The sequence below is a fragment of the Lontra canadensis genome, unplaced genomic scaffold (genome assembly GCF_010015895.1).
Source record: "Lontra canadensis isolate GAN:19392208 unplaced genomic scaffold, GSC_riverotter_1.0 scaffold202, whole genome shotgun sequence".
Lineage (NCBI taxonomy): Eukaryota > Metazoa > Chordata > Mammalia > Carnivora > Mustelidae > Lontra > Lontra canadensis.
In genome coordinates this window covers 982,859-1,009,462 of record NW_022631196.1, presented here as the reverse complement: position 1 = coordinate 1,009,462, position 26,604 = coordinate 982,859, and the positions used below count along the sequence as shown (strand labels likewise).

The 26,604-nt window shown below is 49.8% G+C and overlaps 1 protein-coding gene across 7 annotated transcripts in view; it reads right to left on the bottom strand.

Moving 5' to 3' along the window:
- Nucleotides 1-552: 552 nt before the first annotated feature.
- Nucleotides 553-26,604, bottom strand: part of ZNF536 (zinc finger protein 536) — a 419,891-nt gene continuing 393,839 nt past the window's right edge. For 6 of the 7 annotated variants that reach the window (XM_032848403.1, XM_032848407.1, XM_032848409.1 and 3 more), the window contains one exon: nucleotides 553-1,454. In XM_032848403.1, coding sequence (XP_032704294.1) covers nucleotides 1,210-1,454 — 245 coding nt within the window. In that variant the 3' untranslated portion in view covers nucleotides 553-1,209. The remainder of the gene's footprint in view (nucleotides 1,455-26,604) is intronic. The other variant, XM_032848410.1, reaches the window with a different exon arrangement.

The window sequence follows — 26,604 nt, the reverse complement described above, 5'->3', positions numbered from 1 at the left end:
ATACAAGCTATTTCCTAAGAGCTTGTCAGAGAAGAAAATCTTGCTTCATGTCTGCGATACTTACAAAAACGAACACATTTAAACAAAGCTGATAATAAGGACCAGAGCAGCCTTCATTCAAGTAAAATTTTAAAAAACCGTAATAAAAAAAAAATCTTTCTATTACGACATGAATTTCCATTTCTCACCAGCACCTTCTGTGGGTAGAGTTGGCTAGTTTTCTTCAAAAACATTTTAAATCATGTACCCCTAATCTAATCTCTTTTTTTTTTTTTCAGTAACAACTTCTTTTTTATCCGGAAAAAAAAAAAAAAAAAAAGACAACGGAGGGAAAAAAAAACATTTCTCTCAATACTGCAATTTGATCTAAAAAAAAAAAAAAAGGAATTACTCATCAAACCTGCAATGGGCATCTGTCTGCAGATAATTCCTGACCGTGGATTCATTTGGCTGTGTGTGTGTGTGTGTGTGTGTGTGTGTTTTTGTTTTTGTTTTTGTTTTTGTTTTTGTTTTTTAATGCACGTGTGAAATGGCAATCCTCTGCAGCCCGGGGCAGCAGCCGTGGGCGCGGCGGGCTAGGATTTCTCCACGAGTGCAGTTGGGACACCACGTGAATTGATTTTCTCTGCAGTGACCGCTCCAGCCTGACTGGCACCAGCGGCTGCCTCTCAGCACTTCTCATTAGGGGTTGGGGTGGGGGGGAGACGGCCACAGCTGGTGGCAGATTATAGAGGTGTTTTCAACAATGAAAACACAGCCCCTCCATCTTCAAGGCAACACTAAATCATTTAGATGGTATCATTTTTCAGTTAAGAGCATGACTGGGGGACAAAGACGACTTCAGAGTTTGGAAGGGCCCCCCAGCTTTCTCCGGCTTGGAGGACACCAAGCCTTTCAGAAATCACTCGTCTTCCACCTGCATTGTTTAGAAGTACTTGTTGCCGGGTAACAGTTTAGCAGCCATTTTCAAGGGCTGGGGACTTGTTTTTGTGGGTTTTTTTTTTTTTTTTGAGTGTGTTTTTGTGTTTTTTTTTTTTTAATATATATATATAGATATCTTTTTAAATTTTTTAAATGTTCTATACACTAGTTGGGGGGTTGTACATGATTTTTCTTTTTTCCCCTTGGAATGCAGTTAGCAAACTCTTTTACCAGATGCATAATCTTAAAACTGTGTAAAATAATATTGCAATATACAGGTCAGTTTGCTCAGTTACGCTCCTCCTGGGCTTTGCAGCCCTCCTCTGTTAGCTCTGCTGAGCTCCCCGCCTTGACAGCTGTGGGGTCTTCGAAATTCCCAGAAGCCTCCGAGTCGACTCTGGAGCGTTTGAACCGGCGATCGGGGTACTGACTGTTGTCAAAAGGCATACGATGGACGCAGAGGACGTGGGTCTTCAGGTTCCCCTTCTGAGAGGCACTGTAGGGACAGTATCGGCACTGAAAAGGCCTGTGACCTGCGGACACAAACAGTGGCAGGTCAGCTCTGCTGCTTGGCCCCCACGCAGCCCCATGGCTCAGAGGACATCATCGTTACTACCAATAGTATCAATAGTATGATTGCGCTTCCTTGGCAAACATCATTATTAGCAAAGGGCAGAAAAATAGCCAGTATATTTGGACAAACATTAAGTTACTTGGAGAATTAATAAGTTACCGACAAATGATAACTTGGCTGGGAAAATGTAAGATCTTCCCATCTTGGGGACAGTTTTAATGCAGGCTTTCCTGGTGACAGAAGACAATGTTCCCGACACCTGGTTTCTTTTTCTGTGAAACGTTAGATAGCCAGTATTTTAGGCTTTGCATGCCAAGACACAAAATCAAAGGTATTATGTTAGGTACCTCTATGACAAGAGAAGAAATAAATTTCCAATGTTGTAGTGATGAAATTCAAAACTTCTTTTTAGATGCTGAAATTTGAATTTTGTACGCTTTCCCTGAGAGATGAAATAATTAGTCTTCCTTGTCCACCCTCCCCTCAACCATTTAAATTGTAGAAACCATCCTCAGCTGCCAGAATGTACGAAAATAGGAGAGGGATTTGGCCCCTGGACCGTGCTTTGCTGATCCCGGTTCCACACACAAAAAAAGCCATAAATCCCTCCCCCTGGGATCCTGACTCAGGTCTCAGCACTAAGCCAGTTCACTTTCTCATCCCCCCATCAACTCTTTACAGAGAAGCAAGCGGAGCATGACACGCAGGAGAGGGAGTGAGTGTGTGTTTGCAGTGGGCTAAGAGAACCGTGTGTCTCGGGGGCGGAGCTAGAAGTCTAAGCTCTTGGAATTTCCAGAACCTCAGCATTTCAAGAGGAGACAGTAGAATGTGTCTGGCGGGAACCAAACTCTCCAAACAGCCAAGGCCAGTACAGTTTTAAAGAAGTTTAGGTTTTGAATAGTAACCCTTGACCTCAACTGTTTCTCAACAGGCTCTCGATCAGGACAGAAGGGGGATTCTTGGGGCAATCCTCACAGTGCCCCATGCTCGAGGCTTCTGTTCTGCTGCCCCACAGACGTGCGCATGTTTCTGCCATCTTGAGCCACCAGGAAAGCATCTGGCTTGGGAAGTTCCCGGAGAACAATTGCATCCCCCCCGATGCTCGGAAGCCATAGAAAGGCCATTCCTGGAAGCCTGTCTGTGCCATCCCACCCAGCACCCAGAGGGGTCAGGGCTCAAGGCTGGGTTTCATTTGCTCAGAAAAACAAACTAGTAAATAAATGGGCCCAACCATTTATACCAGGAAACATCCAAACATAGTATTCAGCACTTTTGCTAGAACAATCATAGCAGAAGCCCTGCTAAGTAGTTAGCAAAACAGTCTTGTTCCTGCGACACTGGAGACCAACCAAACATTTGGGGCTGAAGGTCATTTTCACTTCATAGGGTGCACGGGGCTCCAATCTTCTTTCCTTCTTAGTGGGTTTGTGGAGTGAGCACTCTCTTTCTTCCCTCCTTAGCCAACTGGTCTGCAAGGACAAACCTCACCTATCCATTGAATCTTCCTCTTTCCCATCCCTGCTCAGAGGCTGGTCCAGTGTGTCCCAGCTCTTGCCCAGCCTATGAACATGGTGGCCTACAGGAGGGTTTCGAACTTACCAGGTGTCCCACCTACAGCTCAGCCTCCCCAGAAATACCAGAGCGGGCTCCAAACGTAGGAGCTTCACTGTGATTTCCTTGCCTTAAGGTTGGGATGGCCACTGACCGTCTGAGAAATCACTGGGACCTTCAAGTCCAGTCCTAGCCACCTCTCCAGGCTTCTCTGGAGCCTCCTCTCTCCATCCACACTGAACCGAACCATCGGTGGTCTCTGCAAAGAGGTTTCATTCCTCAAGGTCTCCACACGCTTGCTGTGTGACCATCTCCCTGAAATACGATTTCCATGCGCTCCCTTCTTTCGAGGCTCTGCCCAACTGGGACGCCACTTTTGTGGGCCACTGTGTATCAGTTCCCCCCTGAGTAGCTGTGGGCTCCTGGCCAGAAATGCTTCCTGGCACAGGGCAAGCAGGCATGAACTGTTTGTGTTGTTGAATCATTATCTTATTCCTTCAACCTTGCCTTTTTTGGAAGGTATTCTAAATTTTCGGATAGCGTTTCTGAATCTTTTGCTTCCATTGTTGCATCTAACACAAGGCTGAATTTGATCAACTCTTCCACTTGCCAAAAGCCAATTTACAAATCTACGGACTTTGGAGTGAAGAAGAAACGAAACCCAAGGAAAGTACACTTGCTGTTGTCCCTTCTGCGGAACCAAACGCAGCAAGAACCCCACCACTCAGCGGGAGGGGCCTGGACCTGATGGTCAAGTGAGAGAAGGATTCACTGGCGTCATTCCCCTGCCTGCCTTCCTGCTACCTGGTACCACCCTTAGGGCTTGGTCGCTTTGCCCACAGATGACAGGGAAGGTCATGTGCTTGTGGGGAAGGAGAGCCGAGCCTCCTACTTCTAACATGGATTTAGGAGTTTAACAAAGAATGTTAAGTGGCCCTATTCTTCATCATGTCAGACTTAGGGCATGGACAGAAGGGAGGAATCTGGGTGCTAGTGAGGGGCAGTGAGTTTCAAGTGGATTCCAAGATTCAACCACTCAAGTCAAGAGGTTGTTCACCCCTGTAGACACGAAATTACTAACCCAGGATCGGTGAGAGAGGATTCATGGTACCCTGCTAGAATAATTCTTGAGAAAAGATGGCCCAAATTGATAGCTAATGACATAAGAACTAATTGAAGGTCATCCAAAGAACCTGAGAAGAATGGAGACACCAGTTCTCAGGAAGCCTAAGAAACGTTTTGAAGGTTTCTAGAAATATCTTCTCAGGAATAGACTTCATCTTCTGGCATGCCGCCACGGGCAGCCATGTGACTGTGCACTATGCTGATTACCGTGGCTCACCAATTTATGTACCATATGGCCGTAAGTCACCAACGGACACTACCATCATGGTCTGACAAGTCTCTGGAGTCAAGAACTCTGGATAATAAATAAATGAAAATTAAAAAAAAAATAAAACCAGAACTCTTGGTACCATGGTCCAAAGAATCTAGCCCAAGTAGGGGGCAAGATGGCGGAACGGTGGTCTTATTTAATAAACCCACCTCAGGTCCCCAGGATTCAAAATGGCTCTTCTGTTCTTCCACTGTTCTTGCCTGGCTGTCAAGAACACTGCATGTGACATTTGTAGGAGGAAGTCTGTATAATATTGGGATCATCATCAATCCTGATCTTGCAATATACCTTGTAGATAGAAGCGCTGTCGGTAATGATGGTAGTTCCTGACGGTCGCGAACACCTGAGATCATGAAACCCTCCGTAGTCCTTTACATATAATTTTGTATGTTATCCTCCTTTTGGAGCTATGGCAAGATGAGCACGTTAAGATACAGTGAATCTGGATGGTTTGAATTTACAACAAATTTCCACTGGATCTAAAGTACTCAGACACCCTAATTCTATGAAATCTTTACAAGAACCACGATTGCGATGTGTGCTGATAGGATACACACACACACACACACAGTACACACACATGCACGCCCTTCTGAGTGGCTTGCTGAAAGGTCCAGAAGAAGGTTGTGGGTTCTCCCCAGGATCAAATTAAAGTGAAAGGTCTGTCTTTGGGTGATGGGAAGATTTACTCCCAAACAGAAATCTGTTGTTATGCAAAGTACTTTCAAAATCTGGTAAGTCTCTGAACCCAGCTAAACCTGGATGAAGCCTTCCAAATTTCTCTATGATATTTGTATACTTGAAGCCCCAGGCACTGGGACAAATGCAGTGATGTCGATGTCTGTTAGCTTTTGGACAGAGACCATGAACAAGGGCTTCAGAACAAAACCCCGGATCTGAGAACTCTCAGGAATAGTTTGCTGTGGTGTTCAAATATTTGTGACCAAGAAGGGGCCCATCTGCAGGTAGAAGCAGCAGGAAGGGCCCTTGGAAGTCTGCTGCGAGCTTCTGCACTCCAGCCTGGGGTGGAGGAAGGGCTTGCGGGAAATCCTACCTCCCCATGGAGGCAGGACATCCGGTTCCCCAAGGAGAGCTGATGCAGCCCTCAGAGTGACAGGGCTACCCCTTGGTGAGCTTTGAACTCTGCAAATTTCCATCCATCCCCTTTAAGTGGGATAAAAACAAGCTATGCCACCTTGGTAACCTGAGAGATAGAGTTGACGATGCACCTGGGACTGCAGGTGCCATGAAGATGGTAAGGTTCAAGTTCAAAGACAGAAGAAACTTCTCCATTAACAACCAGCATGGAGACCACGGCCTCTGTCCAGGGTGGTTTCACTGAGACGCCCTGCACTCCACAGTGGCCTTTGGCCAAGATGAAGATGGGGAGCTCTCCTGGCTTGGTATATTTGCTTTGCTCTCAGGTGTCCTCCTGCCATGCACTTGGTAGCATGAGTCTGACCAGGAGCCTGGGTTCAAAGCATAGTTTTGTCCCTTGAGAGGCCGGGAGGCTACTAAACCCAAACTTGAGTTTCCTCTGTGTCTGGCTGTGAGTGAGGAATGGGATCTCTTGGGGCTTCCGTTCCCACGGCTTGAAAGCAGAGGCGGGGGAGGGGGAAGACTAGTCCTCCCACCATAGGATGTTGTGAGCATGGGAGGGAATCATGTGTCAAGTCTGGAAGGAATCCAGGGCTATAGAAATGTCAGCTGTCTGTCACTGTCATGCTTACTGTTCTCATTGTTGTCTTCTGGCAGCTTGTCTAAGCCGGGTCAGGGGCCTCTATGCTCTGTTCTTCATCAACGTACTGATTCAGCAGGTGCTCTCTGCCTCAGGGGGCCTTCAGTGAAAGCTTACAACATCGTCTGTCCTTGGGGCATTTGCCCTTGAACGGGAGCTTTGGAAAACTGGACGACCTTCAGATTCCAAAGGAACAAGTTGTTAATGGTTGCATTTCACTTGGAGAAAGTTCAGCAAAGGGAGGTGAGGCTGGGCTTTGGGTCAGACCGCATGCCGGAAACATCTTCCCATCTAGCGGATACTGATCTAGTCAAGGGCTAGACCAGACACACTGCTTCGAGGCAGTGTAGGCTGTGACTGAGTAGAGGTGACTGGGAGTTTCTAAGAGCTCACTCCAGAGGAATGTGAGCCTCTCTAGGTCCTCCCACTGTTTTCACCCTCAAATCCCCCCAGAGTTTGCTGCCTTCTGCATACAGGACTCTCTGTTCTCCAAATGCTTTATACTCTTTCCTGCCACAGGACCTTTGTTCCATCCTTTCTTATTCTCTAATCTGGAATGCTCTCTGCCCTACTTCATTTAATTACTGTGGTTGTCACCTCTAGCACACCTGCCTCTGTATCAGGAAGGAAGCCCTGTAACCCCAGACTCACTGGTAAAGTCCATCAGGGCAAAATCTGTGGAGAGCTTCCAACAACAGTAGCTGAACAAAAGCAATTACGTCTATCTTCTCCACTAAACAGGTGGCTCCACAGTGCAGGAGCTGTGGGGGTCTGTTTTTTTTGGGGGGGGGTTTTTTTGGTTATTGCCATGTCTCACCATCTAGCATAGTGCTTGGCACATCACAGATATCCAGCAAGTATTTTTTTAAATAAAGGAAGGGATGGGTGGATGGATGGATGGATGGATGGAAGGAAAGAAGGAAGAAGGAAAGAGAAAAAGAGAAAGAAAGAAAAGGAAGGAAGGAAGGAAGGAAGAGGAAGGAAGGAAGGGGGGAGAGGGAGGGAGAGAAAGAAAGGAAGAGAAGTGCTCCTCCAGACAGAGAGACAGACCTGACCATCGGTGCAGTGATAGGAAGCCTGGGATCAGTGCAAGGGCCTGGGAGAGGTCATAGTGATCGACGAGAAACCCAGTGAGGGAACCAGGTAGAAGCCAGGCTCACAGGACCCACTGGGGAGCTTGGCCCTCCTTCTGCAGGAGAAGGGAAGTGGGGAGGCCTTTCCAACCCTGCAGCCCCAATCCCTGTCTGCAGCTGGGGCCCTGGGTGCCCCCCACTGCCCACCCCACTGCACTCCCCTCTCTCTACCTCTCACTTTGAGACCATCAACATTTCCCATCACTGCCATGTGAAAAGTAAGTACATCATACGTTAATTTGTATTGTCACAGTGCCGTAGAGCCGTGGTAAAGAGCACATTCATTTTTAATCCACTATGAATAATATATAAATATGTATACAGTGTGGAGGGTCAAGAGGAGTAAGGAGAAAGCAAGTCGTACATTGTTTATAACAAAAGTGGGGAAACGAGATATTTTTCTTACTTGCTGCAATGGAAATATCTGCTCTTTCTCTGTACCTAAGGGGGAGAGGAAAATGCCTCCCCTTGGGGGACCATCCATTAATTACAGCTCCACACTTGTGGGCAGAGACGCAGCTGCCTCCACGGGGCCTCCAGACTTTCCAAACTGATGGCTTCTCTTCTGGTGCAGGATGGCAGATAGGAGGAGGAGGGGGAGCCCGTGGCCAGCCTCCAGTGTTCGGTCTCGGGACAACACATCCGGGCACATTTCTAGGAATTGTGTCCATTGCCCTCACAGTTGCCAGTAGGGAGACGTGCTGGAGAGAAATCTTCCCATTTTACAGGTAGGACAATCAGGCTCAGGGAGAGGAAATAGTTTTCCAAAGTCAGGAATATGTTTCTGAGCAGGAATTCAACCACAGGGCTATCTCACAGCAAAGGCTCACCTCGGCTCCCTCCTGCCACTCCCTGCTAAGCACTTGTTGGAAGATTCTCCACACAGGCCTATCTTTAGTCAGGACCCAGGATGCTCCAGGAGAGAGTCTATGAACATCCTGGAGGGGCATGCACTATAATGTGTGTGTGTGTGCGCGCACGCGTGTGTGTGAGTGATATTGCACACATCATATGCCACGCCCCCTTGGGGATAACAGCCATGTCTGTGACCTCAAGACACCCACTGAAGTCAGACACTGCACACATGGCTGTCACCAAGCCCCAGGACTCCAAGCTTCCATCCGTCACGCAAGTCTTGGAACCCAGCCCACTTCCACGAGCACATGCTAAGTACCTACTGCATGTATTACCCCGAGCAGATTGCTGTGGAAATGACACAGGACTTTTAGCGCCACGAGGATGGGAAGGACACCTGTTCGGCATGCCTGACACAATGCCTGAGTGACCAGCCCCACGACCTAGCAGACACCCGCTGCAGCGGAAGGAGGAAGAGGCCGAGATTTTTTAAGGTCAGGACATCCAGCTGCTTTGAACCAGGTTCAAATTCCCAGTCAAAAGGACGGTGCAGAGGACAGGCTCTGAGAGATCCCTGGGAAAGGAAGAGCATTCTGGAGGAAGGACACGTGAGCTGTTTGGCCAGAGGCAGAAGTCTACATATGGTGACAAAGGCACAGTTCCGGACATCGGAACAACGGCATCCACGAATGAAGAGAGGCAAACCCCCGAATCACGGTTCATGGTTAGCCCAAGGAAGAGCGTCCAGAAGAGGGGCACGTGTGTAAGCGGTAGGGAGTGGGGTCCCTGGGCTCGGGTAGACCCAGAGACACGGGCCATCCCCCTGGGCCCTCATACTACAGAGCCACCTCTCATGCCAGGGCTGACTTTCGGTTCAATCACACAGGGCCCTTTTATGGTCCACTGAAATAGATGGGAAAAGATGGCACGCAGGTGAATGAAAAGGAACACTTCTGCCATAGCTTCCAGATCAGTCCTGGCCACAGCCCACTGGCACCCCGGGTGGGCTCAACCCTGAGAAAGCCACCCACAGCAAGCCCATGGCTGACTCACCTGAGGGCACTTGCGCTGTCCTTTCTCAGCTACCTTCTTTGGAGCACAGGATTATGGGGTATTTTCCAGACCCCTGGAGGGTCTCCCACCACCACCCTTTATGGAACTATTTTCTAGAAGGGACCAGCTGGTGAGGTGGAGAGGAACAGCCCTCAGGGCCAGCTCCCATGCACAGGGCCAGGAGGCATGGGAAGCCCACCTCTGAGGGGTACCAAGAGGACTCCTGAGCACCGCCGCTCCTTCTAGTGCACCCCAACGGGAGCGCCCTTTGCATTTCTTGAAACTAAGGACATTTGCAGGATGCACGCTGGTAGTTAAGGAAACGCCCCCCCACACCTGCATCTATAGCCCATTGTTTATGTTAGAGACGCAGCCGCCCCCCTCCCCGAAGTGAACCCGCAGACCTGGGAGGAATCCAGGTGGGGCGTGGTGGGGGTGGGGGAAGGGGACCAACAAACGGTCCAGTGGGGCAGACCTCAGGGCGGTGGTCCGGACTCCCTCCAGCCCTCCCCTGTTGCTCTCTCTGAGTGTCTGTGGCTGGCCTTGCAGCTGCTGACTGGAAGGGCTCCTGCCCAGGACTCTGGCCATGGTTAATGGGCTCGGCAGAGGCAGTGAGATGGGTAAAAATATACATATACACACAGTGAGCCAACAGAAAGAGCTACCTTCTCAGTTGCACACATTTTATACACACGCGCGCGCGCGCATACACACACACACACACATATATATATATATATATATATATATATATATATATGTATGTATATATATATGAATTTCCCTAATTCCAAATAGGCAAGAATGGTTCTAATCAGGTGCATAATTTATGTTTTCAGTTTTCAAAAAAAATATTCATCCATCTAATCAAAGATGCTAAAACACTTCGGAATACCCTTAGTATAAATAATTTCAGGTTTCAGATTTCCTGTGATTTGGGTTTTAATCTAAAACACTACCAAAAACCATTTTAAAAACAGATTTTGATCCATGTAGCAATAGATCGGAGACATCCGTCAGTGTGAACTAGTGTTCAGTTCAGTATCTATAACACAGATCTTGAGTGTATGCAGGGGTTAGTAGACACCCTTATCTTTCCTTGTTCTGTCCCCTGAGCGCGCCTAGAACCCATGACATCCCAGGGGCAGCAAGCCCATTTAGCACCCAGACTTGATTTTTAGTACCATTCTCAACAAAAGGAACCCAGGCTGCTTGTGGAAATGGTGGATTCTAGGGCTGGAACAGGAAATAGATAAGATGGTCCTGGAACATCTTTTGTCAGAAAGTAAGGAATTGTCCGAGACACCACCCACTGACTGGGGTATGTCAAAGTAGCCCGGAGCCAAGTGGTAGAGCCCCCAAGGCCACAGCTGGAATAATGTTAGCAACAAAGTGAATGAAATAGTATCAGATTAAAACCCAAAGTAGCAACAGGCACCCACAAGTCATATTGACATGGCTCAATGATTGAATTTCAAAGCACATGGAGAAGAACAGACAAATGCCCCATACATTCCACAGGCTTTATGGAATTTTCCCTTTAGAAGGTGGGCTATAACTCCCGCAATTTCATGTGGGTGGCTGGTGACTTCCTTCCCGGGGAAGCGCCTAGGAAGAGCACGGTGTAGAGAGGGAGAAAGACCCATCTCCCAGGGCAGACACCTGAGAAACAGAACCTTAGCTGCATCACCTAGGTCGAGTGATGGCAGTGCCCTGATTTGATACAGTGGGAATCCACCTTACTTCTTCTGCCCAGGAACCTACAACCCAAGTCTGACCATGAGAAATCCCAAGTGGGAGACATTCTACAAAACTTTTCTCAAAACTGTCAAGGTCATCAAAAATAAGGAAAGCCTGAGAAACTGTCGCAGCCAAGAGTCACCTCGGGAGATGTGACAACTAGATGTAAAGTGGTCCCCTTGGTGGGGTCCTGGAACAGAAAAGGGGCATTAGGTAAAGACAAAAGAAATCTGAATAAAATATTGACTTCATAATAGTGTATCCACATTGGGTCAGTAATTATAACAAATGTACCTTACTAATGGAAGAAGCTGACGATAGAGGGCTGACAATAGAGGGTAACGAGCACCGTAGGAGAATTCTCTGTACTATCTAGGCAACATTTCCGTAATTCTAAATCTATAGTAAAATAAACGTTTTATTTTAAAAGTTTCTTAAAAGGTGAATTTGGTTGATTTTCAGGGGACAGTGACAGCATGGCTCCCCAGATCAGGAGATGACCACACCTGAGAGTGACACTGAAAGCCCTCCTGGAGGTGGGAGCACCCTGCAGAGCCTGCAGTGGGGGTAGGGAGGGGGTGTGCAGGGGTGGAACACGAACCCCCATCCAGCTCAGATTCAAGTTCAGGTAGTAGGAGAGCTCAGAAAAGGAGGCTGGGCTCCAGGAGGCAGCTTCAGAGAAAAGTATGTGACAGGCGGTGTAGGAATCTTCCAGATCCTCTCAGTCTGGTACCCACCCCACCTCCCCCCTGCTCCAGAAGGATGGGAGTCAGGAGCGCCCTGCCCTTCCTTCCCCAGGGCCTCAATGCAGTCCCTTCCTCGGCAACTTCACACCCAGGCTCTGGCCACTGCCATGCAGATGTTGCCTTATATTATGTTGATCTGTTTGCCTCCCAGCAGCCTCCATACTGGGCTCTGCAGAGCCACCAGCCTGCCTGGGTTGGCAGGAGACTCAGACCGCGGGCACTCACGGGTAACTATTGATATAGGCTCTAAGTCATTCCCCGGATTTCATGAAAGCATTTATGTTTATCATTAAATAACCTTCAAAGGGTCAGTGAACTTACTTTCCTTTTTTGGAGATTTTTAGATGTGTAATATAATAAGACTTTAACAATGTCCTGTGTTTGTCTCTGGGTGAGTGATTTCATCCTGGAAGATACTAAAGGAGACAAAAGAGAGAGGACACTGCTCTCATGGCTAGGCAGGAGGCAGGAACAGAGGGGCTGCCGGATTGCCCCAGGTCACACAGCAAACCTCCCCACCTCCTGCTACGCTCTTCTCTCCGGGCATTGCCGGGGGAGAGTGCGTGCAGGAGTTGGACCACAGCACTCCTGCAGGTGGTTTTGCCTGGAACCAAGCTGACTGCAATTTAGATTAACAGCCTTAGAAAACAAAACAAAAACAAAAACAACAAAAACAAAACAACAATAAAAAAACTAGCAGATCAAAGTTGGATAGCATTGCTAAAATAAAGCTAGAGGGTTTTTTGTTTTCTGTTTTTGTTCTTTGGTTTTTGGGGTTTTTTTGTCTCTAATAAAATATTAAGTGAAATGACTAAGGTGGTACTCGAGAGATGCCACACGACTCACAGCGAGCCTGTCCTCGCATCCCATCTGGACGTGTGTCCACCCGCCCCCCGCCACCACCAAACCTTCAGTGACTCCCTATTTCTCACCACAGCAACCTGCTCCTTAGCCTGGTTTTCCAGCTTGAAACCCCTTCTTACCTAATACCCACCACCAGGAATGTGCCCACTGCCCACCACCACCCCCCCCCCAAGATTCCTCCCAGTCAGACCCACCAAAGCACTAAGTGCAATTGGGCACTTAACTGTGTTTGTCAGACACTGCCCACTAATGGCTTCCAGTGGCACAGGCGTGGAGGGTCTCTCCCTTCTCTGGGGCGACTCCAGTGGCTCTGCACAGGAGAGGGGCTGGGTAAGGAGCTCTGGGGGTTCTTTTCCTTGAGCAGTTACTTAGGAAGGGCTTGGGCCCCCGCCTTGGGTGGGTGACCCTTGTGCCCAGGCCCATTTTCTCGCCTTCATGGGGGTCTGGGGACACCTTGTCATGGGCAGCCCTATTTTGAACAGGCTTGCCTCAGTTTCCAATCTTGTGAGGAGTGCACATAGCCTGACCTTGCTCCGCTCCACCCTGATCGGTGTCCTTCTCCAGTAGGAGCCACCCCTTCTGACAGGTGACCCTCCCCAGACCCAACCCCCCCGCCCCGGGTTGTGCTCCATACCTGGGAAGCCCTGCCCTGCCCTGATGCTCTCTTCCCCAGGAAAATCTAAGTGCTCCATGTCCTAGAGATCCCTGGGGACTCCAGTCCAGGCTGCGACTACCCCTGCCCATCCTGAACACTCAAGGAGGACACGGGAGGGCGAGGCCATTTTCTGGCTCACTTTTGGTCACTGGGCGGTTGTGCATTTCCCTGCGTTGCCTGTGGGGGAGCTCTGTCCTTGAACCACACACTCTCTTCCCCTGGTCCTCAGCAGGGCCATTTCCACTTCCTGTGATGCTGAGATGTCAGCACCCAACGTGACCGAGCGCCCGCAGAGCTCAGGTGGCCAAGCAGGCAGCTCCGTGGATTCTTTCACGACCCTGGACGGACACTCTTTCACCTCTCCCCCCGGAGGTCAAAGCTGGGGGCGGGGGGGCACACACATATTTATTTTTTGTCCTCAACACTAAGAGGGAAAACAAAGAGATTTCATGCAAAAACATGGATTTCCAGTTTATCTTGAAAAGACAGAAGTTCTGGCAAGATCCTCCCAGACGCAGCCGGTCAGACCGGGGTCCCAGTGCTCCCGACGCCCACCCCCCCAACTCCGAGGGTTGGCCACGGTTCACCCTCGGGCCCACCTCACTCCTGGCATCCTCTGCCTCCTGGCACCGTGGTCCTCAGAGTCCTAGGGCTCTGCTTTGTCCTGTCGTGTCGGTGCCCAGCACACCCTATGCCTCACCTTCTCTGGGGCTGGGGCCAGGCCCTGGGTGAGGTCTTTGTGTGGTTTTCTCGGGGCAGATGAGCCGCATTCCTGCACACACTCCGTGAAATAACAAGTGGGTGGTCTCTGCACGTTCAATGGTTTCCTGTTCTCCATTGTGTGTCGCTTAAAACGAACCCATCAGAGCTTCATTGTAGTTTCTGTTTTATTGTACAATTTAAATATGGGAGGGGGGCCAATATTGTAACTTGGCATGTGTCAAGGGTGTGCTAAGCACTGTGCCACGCTAGTACAGACGTGGGGGGAGGGGCCCCACGCACACACCGAAACAGTAACAGACGTCCAAGCCACTAAAAGCTGGTATCCAAGGTTATCTGTGGATAATTCACTACCCACACTCGTCTTCATAAAAACATTAGTACATTTCTCGACGGGGGGGCTGCCGTACGTTTCGGGGTGGGGGGAGAGCTCACATGGGCAGCAGAAAATCTCACCAAAAAGAGTGTAGCAGGAACACTCATATTGCAGAAAATTCCGGTGCTCTTGCTTCGTATTAATGTGAGTTTATGTGTGAGAGAGAATCACACATCTCTCTTTTCATAAAGGAGTCAGACACCCACAATCCATACCCACAGTATATATCCAGATAGAAGGGCACACTGGGTATATTTTAAATAGCTACTTTTTATCACGCCCAATTCTACAAATTGGTAGCGTGAACAATAGAAAATTACAAAGTAAGGAGAGGCGGAAGCATAAACTTTCCAACGTTCAGCTCTCTCCCACTGCCGCTAACATTGTCACCTGCCAAAAATGAAATAAAATAAAATAAAATAAAATAAAATAAAGTAAATAAAGCAGCCTAGAAGAGAGGTGGCTTTTCTTATGAAGTCACAAAGGAAATGCTACTCCTTTCTTCTCTTTTTTCCCCCCTATAAAAGACTCTTTCTAAAATCAAAGGTGTCAGACTTTGCTTTCTCTTGCTGGCATGATCCAGAATACGGCTGAGGAATGACAGATGTCGGCCCCCAGCTGCAATGAAGCATGCTAAAGTTTCTGTCTAATCCACTTATTTCTCTGTAGTCACGTAAACCAAAACAAATGGGCAGGGCTTTACATTAGGAAAAAAAGAAGAAGAAGAAGAAGGAGAAGAAGAAGGAGAAGAAGAGGAGAAAGCAAAAACCCACAGCAGGAAGACTTTGTTGTATAAGGCAATGTCCACGCCATGTTGATATCATTTTCCTCTCCGCTGGGAAAAGGCACCTCATCGTGAGCACAGGTCTGTCAAAGTGTGGGGCCCAAAGTGCGCTAGCCTGCCCGTGGGCCTACGCATCCCATGCAAGGCACAGCCTCCAAAGGGAGAGGGCCAGGTTTGGGTGGGGTGGGGGCCAGGGGTGTCTGAGCACGGGGAGACCTTCTGGGGACCCAGGGGAACACCCACGCCGCACGCACGCGTGCGCGCGCGCGCACACACACACACACACACACACACTTACACACCAGAACGCTCCCCGGTCTCTGAGCCGCTAAACCGAGATGATCACAGTTATCGCCCGCTCCATCGTTTTCAACTACTTGAATAAATCCAGAGGCATTATAAACGGAGCCCGTGTGTAATTAAAGTGAGCGCTGTTACACTCTTCATTTAATAAAACACTTGAAAAGAAAAGCCCTTGTAGGTTTCGCCCGGACACGGGGAGCAGGAGGGCAAATGCGCACACGGGGCCCTCCCTCTCGGCAGTGCCCGGGCGACCACCTTGTGAACCTGCCCCCCTCCGATCTTGTAAGGTGCCGGCGAGGATCAGGAGTCCTGGGGCTCTGTCACCGCCAGCAGCTCCAACAGCTGCAAAGCACTTTCAGACGAGTCACAAGGAAAGATGTGACGGATTTCGCCCATGGCAGAATGGCGTTCCGTTTCTGGCCCTTCAGGCAAAAACAGTAAAGGCAAAGAGGAAAATTTGAGATTTCCCCCCTTAAACTTCCCACAACAACCTCAGCAAAACCACATGACTCGCCTTCTACAATCTCCCTGGTGTGTTCACTGCTACTTTGGCAGGAAATCAGAATTACTGTTACATAAATTCCATCTGATGCCAGAGCGACCATCTGTGAGCAAAACTGGTTCACCTACGTCTGCCTGCAAAGCCACTCTCCCAGAGACAAGGGAGAAGGGGAAAAAAAATTTGATTAATTTGCAGAATGCTTGTGATTTGCTCATATATTATTATAACTGCTCATCAGCACATGACAAATTCCCAGCCCTCGGTGCAGGCCCCCGTTTGGTTTGAGCAGTTCCTTGCGTCGGCACCTGACAGACTGCGAGGCCTCTAATGACTTTCAGATGCTTACAAACAGTAATTCTATCTTCAGAATAAAAAAGAAAAATCCGTAGGAAGAAAAGAGGAGTGAGTTCGTCTATTTCATTTCCTTCCTGTATATCAACATGATTTAACTCTTAAGGGCGGCCACCGCTCCAAGATGGGGCCTCCCAGGCCCTGCCGGGGCCGGCCGCCTGCCGAGACAAAGACCCCTGGCTCCGGAGGCAAGGAGGGGGCTCGGTCCTGGGCTGCACGCCGCGGTGGGGGGGATGCCGGGAAACTCCCGGGTGCCAGCAGCGGCCACCGCGGGCTCTGCCTCTCTCTCTGTGCTGCGGGACCCCTTACACGGGTCCACTTTTAAAAACCCTAATAACCTCTCCCATTCTCTGCAGACATCTGCCTCATAACTGGGCTTGGATTTCTGGCGTTTCCCCCCCACCCCTTTCCCTTTGCTTTTAAAACTCTGATTATGCCTTCTGAAGCCTTGCCTCTGTGCTTGATTGCCTGTCTCAGATTAGAGATTTTAGAAGGAGACAAAGACTTCAGAATGCACATCAGTCCCACATATGAGGACCCACAGAAGGAAAAGCGATAAAACGCGATACACCATCTGTCCACAAACAATAACCTGCGTGTTTGGAGGCTCACAAATTATTTAGCGCACAACCTTCCCAAATTACGGAGACTTGAAACGGGGCAGAGGCTGGGAGTGAGACCCTCTTTGATGTCTTTTGGTATTTCCCGGCCCCCCTCACCCCCACATCCCCAAAACTGATTGCTAACAGTTGAGGAATGTCTTGGTGACACGTAAATTTTTATTATCAGGATCTTCCTATTGTACATATCCTGGGTTCCAGGCAAGGGTGGGCTCCCCCACCCCCCCCGCTCCCCTGTCCCTACCCCCACCCCACTCCGGGCCACAGACATTTTGGGACGATTGGCCCAGATGCAAAGTCTGTCTCCTTTCACGTGTGTCAGAGGAGGGGACAGGCCAGGAGGGCGAGGGATGTGGAGATCCCGAACATCCTGCCTATTCAGCAAGCTGGTCAGCTGGTTGGTCTGCTTTCGGAAGATATTCTAGATTTTGTTCAAGAAGTGTTTAGACTACACACAAATGGATACCCCCCCACCTCCGGTCTTCCTACTCCCCTAAAAACATATTCCTTTACCTTTCTTGCTGACCCCAGGCCATAAATGACTCATAATAATTAGCCAGTATCTTTTTACTCATGCTACAAAATTCCTTCTAAAATTATTTACTTAAATGGAAGGGAAGAAAAGGACCAACTATCATATGCACACCATATATATGTATGGTTTTTGTTTGAAATGAGTGCTTCCTTATCAGGCATCCCTCACCCCTTTGTTTCACGCCTGGGACCTCTGTTTATGGGCAGGGCTCTACCACTCCCTGAGTCCTCCCGAGGCCCTAGGAGTAGGTCCTCCCACTTCCGAATTAGGGAAAGCCAGGCCCATGACGGTGGGCAGCATAGCCGGCCGAAGCAGGACGTGGGGCAGCTGGCTTTGGAAACCAGGTGGTGGGTTCCAGACGCTTCTCTGAGCCACCAGAGGACCCCAGGATCTTGCCATAAGGATGGGACCCGAGAGGCAGCCACTTAGTGCCAAAGAATCCAATGGATTACTTTACATGATTATTAATAAACAACCAAACAAACATTTACTTTGCAAATTGAAGCATTTCTTTCCTGAGTCTCAAAATAGACGCGTCGTTATACAGAGAGGAAGACTGGAGCTGAATGGGAACTAAATCAGGCTTCATTACCAAATTCGTCGCAAAGCTTAATTATCCAGGTTCTAGTCCCTTTTTGGGAAGCCCCGCCCTGGAGCCCCCTGCCAGCTCCAACAGGCCCAGCTTCTCCACGCTCCATGGCGGGACCAGGCCCTGCGCGGGGTCTCTTTCTCCCCAACCGTGGGCTCCTCAGGACCATGGCCCGTGTGGCTGGAGTTTGGTCCCAGCCCCTGTCTGACAAAGCCTTGCACACAGTAGGCGGTCGGCCAGCGAGAGCCTGTTGTTGCATTTCTGCAGAGGTCTGGGTCCAGCCCAGTGTTCTGAATTGTAGCTTGTTTTCCAGACTCCCCTAACCTGATATCAATTAAGACTGTGTTTACACACACAGCTTGGCTGAAATTAGGGGGGGGGGGGAAGCAAGGAGGGGAGTCTCACTTGCATTCAAACAACCAGATGTTTATTTTATTTTTTAAAATACATGATGCCAAGCGGCAAGCCATGTTGAGTTTTTTTCACTTCCTGGTATCAAGCAACAAAACCAGATCTGCTCCTTGCAGCCCCGAGGAACGAGCCTGGGTGCCTCTTTCTCCATTTCCCTTTCCTTCTCACCAGTGTGACCATCATGTTCTCCTCTTCCACACATGTCCCGCTTCATAAGTGGCCGACGGCTCCCGCACACGTCATGCTACGGGACACACAAGGGGGCGCGGTCTCGGGGAGTCACGCGAGGCCCGGTGAGCCCGGTTACTGCTGGCCTCTCCGAACGCGTGTGGCACCCACACTGCTCTCAGGGCCCTTGGCTGTCCCCCAGAGGGACTCTCTGGGTTTCCGTTTGCTATCTGACAACGGCGTTATCCCAGTAACCACAGCCAATCCGAAGCTTACCCAAACGACTGAGCTTCCAAACTCCCTCCCCTCCCAAGAACAGTTTGGAAAACTGGGAAGGGAAAAAAAGAAATGAAGAAGCCCTCCACGCGCCCCCCACCCCCTGCCCCCAAGAAGGCAACAGTTTCTGTTTCTCTCACAGCGCCAGCCCCCCTCCCACACATGCACGCCCGCGTTTTCAGCATCTCAGCCCTGCCGATGTGTCAGGGACTCGACATGGATCACCATCTCATTGAATCTTAAAATCAACGGGGTGCTACTGAGCATTCAGCGAGAGCCCAAAGTCACTCCAAACACACGGAGGCAGAGGCAAGGAACAAGAGCTCAGGTTTCCGATGCAGACAGGCCTGACCTCAGTGCTTCACAGTCTCATGGCCTTGGGCAAACCCCAGCCTCTCTCCGGAGCCTCGGTTTGCTCAGCTGTCAAAGGGGCTAACGTTAACGCCCTGCTCAGATCGAGTGTCCAGGTCCAATGGAGCGACATGCACTGAGACTTTAGCACAGAGCCTGGCGTGGAATGTGCCAACGTAGCCCACTGCTATGACCCTAAACGTCGGGTCCCAGAAAGGTTGTGCCCCCCTTCTCTCCAACCCATGTTCGGGGACAGACACGTCTCCAGCAGAGGGAGCTGGAGGCAGGCAGCCAGGAATCTGTGCCGGGCCTCACGCACTGGTCCTAGGTGCTGGTCCTAGTCCCCACGTGGGGCTTCGCCTAGACGAGAACCAGCCCTGCTGCAGCCTTAGAAACACCGTCACCCCCTCTCAGGCACATCCTTTCCTTAAAAGAAATATTGAAGTCCATCAGGATGAAGTGGGGGTTTCAGAAGCTGTAGTAAGGAAATTAAAGCGACCGAGTGAGAGCGTTTTATGCACGCGGGATAACTGCCTTTTGATATAGCTTTTTACTACACATTTGGTATTATGGGTCCATAACAGATAAATGCATATCATGGAATATAGGAAAGTGCCAACAATTGTCAATATGCATTCTCACGCTGTAGTAAGAATATTCCATAAAATACTCTCAAAATATGATGGATGTACGTAACTCAGGGAGAGAGGCTGCTGATGAAAATTGGGAGACGGGGCATCCTAAGCCCTAAGGAGGTTTATTAGACACAACCGCCCGAACTCCACTGACATTTTAAAAAGTCCCTTGACACTCAGAACAAAGAGTCCTCCAGCATCCACTTTCTCCAAAGCCAGGACTCAAACACACACAAAAACTAGATAAATAAAACCTAAAACCTAGGCTGGGGTGATAGGAGGCGGCAGTTTTGGTCCCTGACTTGCCGACCCAGAGCCAACATGGACGTTGGTTCTCTTAGATACCTACGAGGTCCCCAAGCAGACCAGAACAGGGACACAGGAGGAAGGTTGGAGTGGCCTGGGAGCTGCCCTCAGCCTTTAATCGACGTGCTTCTGGGCATCTAATCCTCAGAATGAATTTTACGCTCAGACATGGTTGTTTTGTTGCCTTCACTTTTCCTGGCAGCCACAAACACATTGTTACGCTCTTAAAAAGAAATAAAATAAAGTAAAACATTACCAGCTTCCTATACTCATAATAAAATCAATCTTCTGGCTCTAGGACATTAAATGAAATAGAATGTCCCCAGAAAATACATAATAGTCAGTGTCTACAAGAATCATGCAAATAAAAGTAAAAATAAAAATCCAAAGGTCAGAATAAAATACTAAGCGTATCCTACAGAAATAGATACAAGTATCTGCATGCATTTTATAAGTCATGTGTCCTAAAAGCACCCCTATCCAAATGCATTCTGGAATCCCTAATCTGCGGTACCGTTTTTTGAGTTTATGAAGTCAATCTTCCCATCTCCCTGAGATTTAGACATTATACACAGGGACAGTAAATAGACCTTCTTAATTGAGCTGATGCGTTGCAAGTGAACATGTCCTTGAATTTACACTGAAAGACAGACGGCGATTCTTTATAATAAGGGATTTAGCCACCGACTTCCCTTTTGTATGGCAAGGACTTTGTCAACGGACATATTTAAGTAAATAATGCCCAAGAAGATAGATTCTGCCTTAAAGGACGATCATCTCCGCAGGTCAGACGTGGGCGGCAGGACGCGCCTTTGACACGCTGCCCCACGCCCGAGAAGGGAGCGGGGCGCAGCGAGAGCTCAGATTCATCAAAGTTCACATTTGACTGACTCCTCGCAAGCCAAATGTGGGAATGTGGCAATCTGCAATTTATTTAATTTTAATTCAATTTTGTTTCACATCCTGTTTTGCAAGTCAGCGAGCTGGGCGAGGGCTGCCAAAAAGGGGGTGAAATGAAGGAAAGCAAGAAGTTCCCGAGCCGGCATGCATTAACAGCCCAGTGTTTGCCCGGCCGGCGGGAAGCCTTTCTCCAGAATCCACCCCTCGGTCTGCGGAGCCCGTTGTGCCCACAGTATCACAGCCTCGCTATCTCCTCGCTGAAGGGCCTATTTGTCTGCTTTAAGTGAAATCACTCAATTCTCAAAAGTCAGTGGAGGACTTTAGAAGGGGGAGGGTTCAGATAGGCTACTACAAATAAGTTCCATTAATCAAAAGACACAGTGTAATGTAACTAATATTTTACAATTAGGGGAGACAAGATGAAACTAAAAGCCATCTATCTCTCTTATACCACATGATCATCGATTCATAATCGGAGACTGAGAGTTGCACAAAGATGCATTTACTGGACCGGGGGTGGGGGGGTAGCGGGTGGTGGGGGGGGGGAGGGCCGGTCTGAGCCGAGATAATGAACACGATGAGAGAGCGCGGCGCTGAAGGCTGAGGAGAGATGACAGAGGGGCTCAATGCTGACGGATGACATAAAGACACGAGCAGATACCTGACAGCCCGCGGGAGCCGCGCCGCTCCTTCCCCAGCGTTATGATCCTCAATTATCTTGGTGAGGGACTAAGAGGGGAGAAGGAGGAGGCAGGCAGGCTGGCGGAGTCGCCGGTCACCCAGCGCGGGGGCCCCTGCTGCCCGGGGAGGCCAGCCCCGGGTGGACACCACTTTGCGGGGGCTGTGGTTTCCATTGTCAGCGCTCCTGGGCACACGGGGACAACGGGGACGCTTGCTGCTCCATCTGTTTTGTCATAAAATTCCTAAATCTTCAAAGGCAGTCATTTTTTCTCTTCCACTGCCACCTTCAGGAAAATAAAAGAGTTGGCCCCTTCCAAAATAAATAACTAAATAAATATATAAATAAATACAAATAGAAGAGGGGGGGTGCGGGTTTCCTGGGAGTTGGGGCTGGGGTGGGGGTGGGGGGGTCGAGCGCTGCAGGATGGGCTGCTGGAGACACCACCCACCCCCTCCTGACCCAGCAGGAGGAAAGGCAGAGGCTGGGAGATGGCAGAGAGAGCCAAGAGGGAAGTTGACAGGCCCCTTCGTGGACCTGGGCATCAGGGATCCCCGCAAGGGAAACTTTCTCTGGCCAGCGGGGTCTTGACTCCCCACACGTTCCCCAGCCTGCCCCATTATTTCGTTGTAAAGATACAAATGACCTCACACAAATGCTCATGCCGTGTGTCTTCTGAACAAAGAAAAACAAATGATATCCGGGGCAGCAGAGTAACTTGGGAACTCAGCAAAATGGCAGGACCGTGGGGCAGGTGGCGGGGGTGACAGGGGTGACAGGGATGACATCGCCCAGCCGGTGATGGAAGGCTGAGGGCTGTGCTCCCCGGGCGGCATTCCGTTCCCTGGGCTGCGTTTCCACCGGGCCAGTTCTTGACTCCACAGCACGGTGGTGACTAATGATGTCGTATATGCAAACCCCAGACTGAAGCTTGAGGTCCAGGCAAGCCGTGATTTTCCCCACGTTTATGCTTTCAGATCCTACCTCGACTGCTGTGTGGGCTGCCCGCCTCCCAGTCCCTGGCTGCGCGCCCTCTCTCCCTTGATGTGGTCTCCAGGCGGCCGCAAGTGCCTGTTTGCAAAGCGCCAAACCGGATGGGGATCCTGGAGTTTGATTTCCCTACAAAGCAGTGGGGAGTCTTGTGTCTGTGAGCGTGTGCACACACACCCCCGACACACACAAATAAAAACAATGTCCGGGACTTTTCTGCCCACTGGCATCTTTGGCAGCTCAGCTGGGGCTACAGTGAGAGCAGGTGACGGCTCTTCCAAGGGGCTGGTTCCAAAGCGCCCTTGGTGCTGTCATCTCATCCCTGGGGGAGAGAGGTGAAGCATGGGAAACCAAGGTGCAGGGCACACCCTCAAAGCCAGGAGTCCAGTGGCCCTGGGGATCAGATGGGAGGTGCTCCTTCCTCTTTGGGGTAAAACTCAACTCTTTCTGAGGACCTGGCGATCTAAGCGCACCAAGGAGAGGAGGGCTCTGGGAATATAAGGGAGATATTGAGTCCAGTCTGGTGGGGCTAATCAGAGGACAAAGTGTTAAATAAAATCAATCCGTGTGGCCTCAGTAGCCGTAATTGAGAAGGGCCTGTATCCACAAGTAAGCCCCTAGAAACAACACCAAAGCTATAAGTGTTCCCCCGAGGCCAAGTTTGAGTGCCCCAGACATAAACAGGGTGCAGCGGCATCTGCCCTCCCAGGCTAGGTGAGGACCGCTTGGCTGGTCAGTGAGGTCAGGTCTAGGCTGCTGCACACAGCTCTCCTACCTCATCAATCAGCCCCTATGAGGTCATCCCATGAAACGCAACAGCAAAAGATGTCCGAGTTTACATGCAGACCCTTTAATGCGAACCAACTGAACCAAGCCAGCGCTGGATAGAATAAGGCATGAAAGCCAGCCAAAACCTAGCCTTTAAAACTGAAGTCCTGGGGATACAGTTCGCGCGCGTGGTTTTAACCTCTCCAGCACCACAACGTCATCCTGGAGAGGAAACAAGCATTGAGCGTGTTCAGGTAGAATGAACATATTTACCAAACCTCCTCCATTCATCCGTGGAAATCCGATTTATTGTCTTTGGAAGTGGTCTGCACACCGATACTTTCACGCACGTGCGGATCACACTTGGTCTTGGTTCAACACACAGTTCCCTTATCTGTGGTCTGAGCCCATGCAGGACAGGGAATGATACAATGTTTCAAGAGGATTTCTAAAGTGAGATATTCTTAGGGGAAAAATATATGTGTAATATGCTACGAGGTGATGTTACTGTATCAAAAAAAAAAAAGAGCAGAGTTAAAGGAATGAATTCTTAAGTTGAATGAGGTAGAAATAAAGGCATGGATTCTACGTTGCTCTAATGACCCAAGTTATGTCCATGGACAGGAAATCTTAGTTGAGTGTGTCAGAAGCACAGCCCACCCCCCGCTCCCCCAGTTGAAGGAGTTATGGGATAGGCTTGCAATGGGGTAGGCAACAACTGAGTGCCTTTTTTTCATTTTCCAAAAATTCTGGAAAATCCACCACCGGTCTGTGGTGATCATGGGTTGTGACCACCGGCTTCTCTGGTTTCTTCATTAGGAAGATGGTGTCTTTGAAAAGGTATTCAGCAGAGAAATTCCTTTCCCCTTTCCAGGGACATTCAGTTTTCAATTCTCAGTGCTAAGTATTGACAGGAAGAAAGGCGGTTGGAAAACGTGGAGAAGACATGAGCAGAAAGTCCACTTAGCTTTGCCTATTGGTCCCAGACTAGGCAGGCTTGGCAGTCCCAAGAAATTAAATAGCAGAGGTTTTCAAAATGAAAACAACATTTCCACAATTATTAAAAAAAAAAAAAAAAAAAGAAAAGAAAAGAAAAAAAAAAGGCTCTAACGCTGTAATACTCCTTGAACTCCAAACAAATTATTTGGGAGGATATTAAGCCTGGAAGGTTTTTCAAATTTCTTATTAGAATGGAGATTACTTAGAGCTCGTGGCCAAATCACATACAATTTGACCCAATTCTTCTCCACCCTTTCACATCATTTGATATTAGACAGAAACTATTGTTCCAATGCTGAAATTCATTATCCTCTTCTGCAGCCAAGGCCAGGCTGGAACATTCCCGGAGACCTGGCTTTCAACCTTTTCTTGCAGCCTTAAAGGTGGTCTCTCGCGCCACCTAGAGGACAGGCGGCGGCATGGCACGTGAGTCACCCGGAGGAAAATTAAATACAGCTGAATAATTGAATGAGAGGGCAAGTTGAATCAGGGGTCACCATCTGTTTGACTAGAATTGTTGGCACATTTCAGCTAAGCCTCGCGCGCCTCGTAAACATGCTTACAGTTATCATAGCTCGCGTTGCCCTAAAATAAAAGAAAATTGGTCCTAAAATAAGCCTGAACTAATTAAACATATACCATCTTGTCGTCATGGAGACCGGAGTGAAGGTCACCAGTTTCTCATGGCATTCAGGAGGGTGTCGGTGCCAAAAAGAGACAGGTGATTCTTTCAGCTCCTGGGGAGAGGGCATCTCAGGGGCCGGAGGGGCTGCCCCGGGGGGTGGTGGCCAGGGAAGGAGGGTACCACCCACCCATCACACCCCCCAGGCCATTCTTCCTCTTGGAGCCCAAGGGGAGGCAGACAGGGGAGCACGAAGACCTCACACCACGTCTTTGCAGACCCCAGGCCCCAGGTGCCTCCCTGCCAGTATTACTTAGTGTTCTGCCCCTTTGGCACGTCTGCCCCTGGGGATGGGGGTGGGGAGGCACCGTTCCAAAGAAACGGGTGTCATGCCTGAACCGGATCCCTCTGCCAGCTTCATCTGAGAGCTGGTCCTTTACCAAGAATCTCGATGCGGCTGGTTGTGCGTGCCTGTGTGAATTACACTGTACTCTGTGTGCGCGCGCAACCGGCACGGATGTGTATTTTGGGAGAGAAATCAATTCCAAGGGTACATCTCCTATGCCTCTTAATCTATCACGCCCACCTTGGGGAAACACGTACCAGTGCTTGCATCCTCGGCACACAGTGGGTGTACATGGGGGGCAGCTGGGGACAGCTCTGTGCAAACCCAAAGCTCTGGGGGACTTAGAAGCGGGGATCGAGTCTCAAGAAAGGAAGATGTAGGGATTTGAAGAGGCCGCTTTTCTGCCCAGGTGGCCCTCCAAGACCCTCCCTCTGTTCTCTCCCAGAGGCAGAGGCCCCTCTCCTCTTCCCTGCCTCCCTGCCTTGCACAGGCTGCCCTGCCTTCTTCCTTCCCTTTTGCACCGTCGATTATGCACAAATCACTTAGGAAAGACACAGTGGAGTGACCCCAACTTCAGGGAACCTCCTTGGGGATACAATTAGCGTCTGTTGCATCCCACGTTGGCTAGGCTGACACCTTCACGGACTCCGGAGGTGCTGTTCTCTCTCACAGGCAGAGATGCCATGGGGTGGGTGGGGGGGTAGGGGGGTACCCAGAGACCAGAGCGTGGAAATGGACCGGGGAATGGAGCCACTGCTGTTCCTCAGTAATTAGGAGCCATCAAATGAGGCTGGTTTGCTCCTGTCTCTCTGCCTCGTAAACCAGGCTGCCGGCTGGCTTCCTGGAATCCAAATCATGACAATCGGCAGGGAAGGAGAAAAGAAAGAATTCAGGGCCACCAGTAGTATCTGCTGAGCTGGTGGTCTGCGGGGGAGGGGTGCTGTCCTAAGAGCTGGGAGGAAGGACACTTTGGCCAGGGGCTGGTGGGGGGGCTTCCAGGCTAGCAGTCCAGCAAAAGCAGCCCAGGGTCAGGAAGGAAGGATTTCCTGTGCTTTGTGCCAAGAGCTCACTCTCCACTGGGCTTTCTGCTAGAGATGCCCCCACCTTACCAGCCCATATGCTCCCTCCTCCAGGAAGCCCTCTCAGA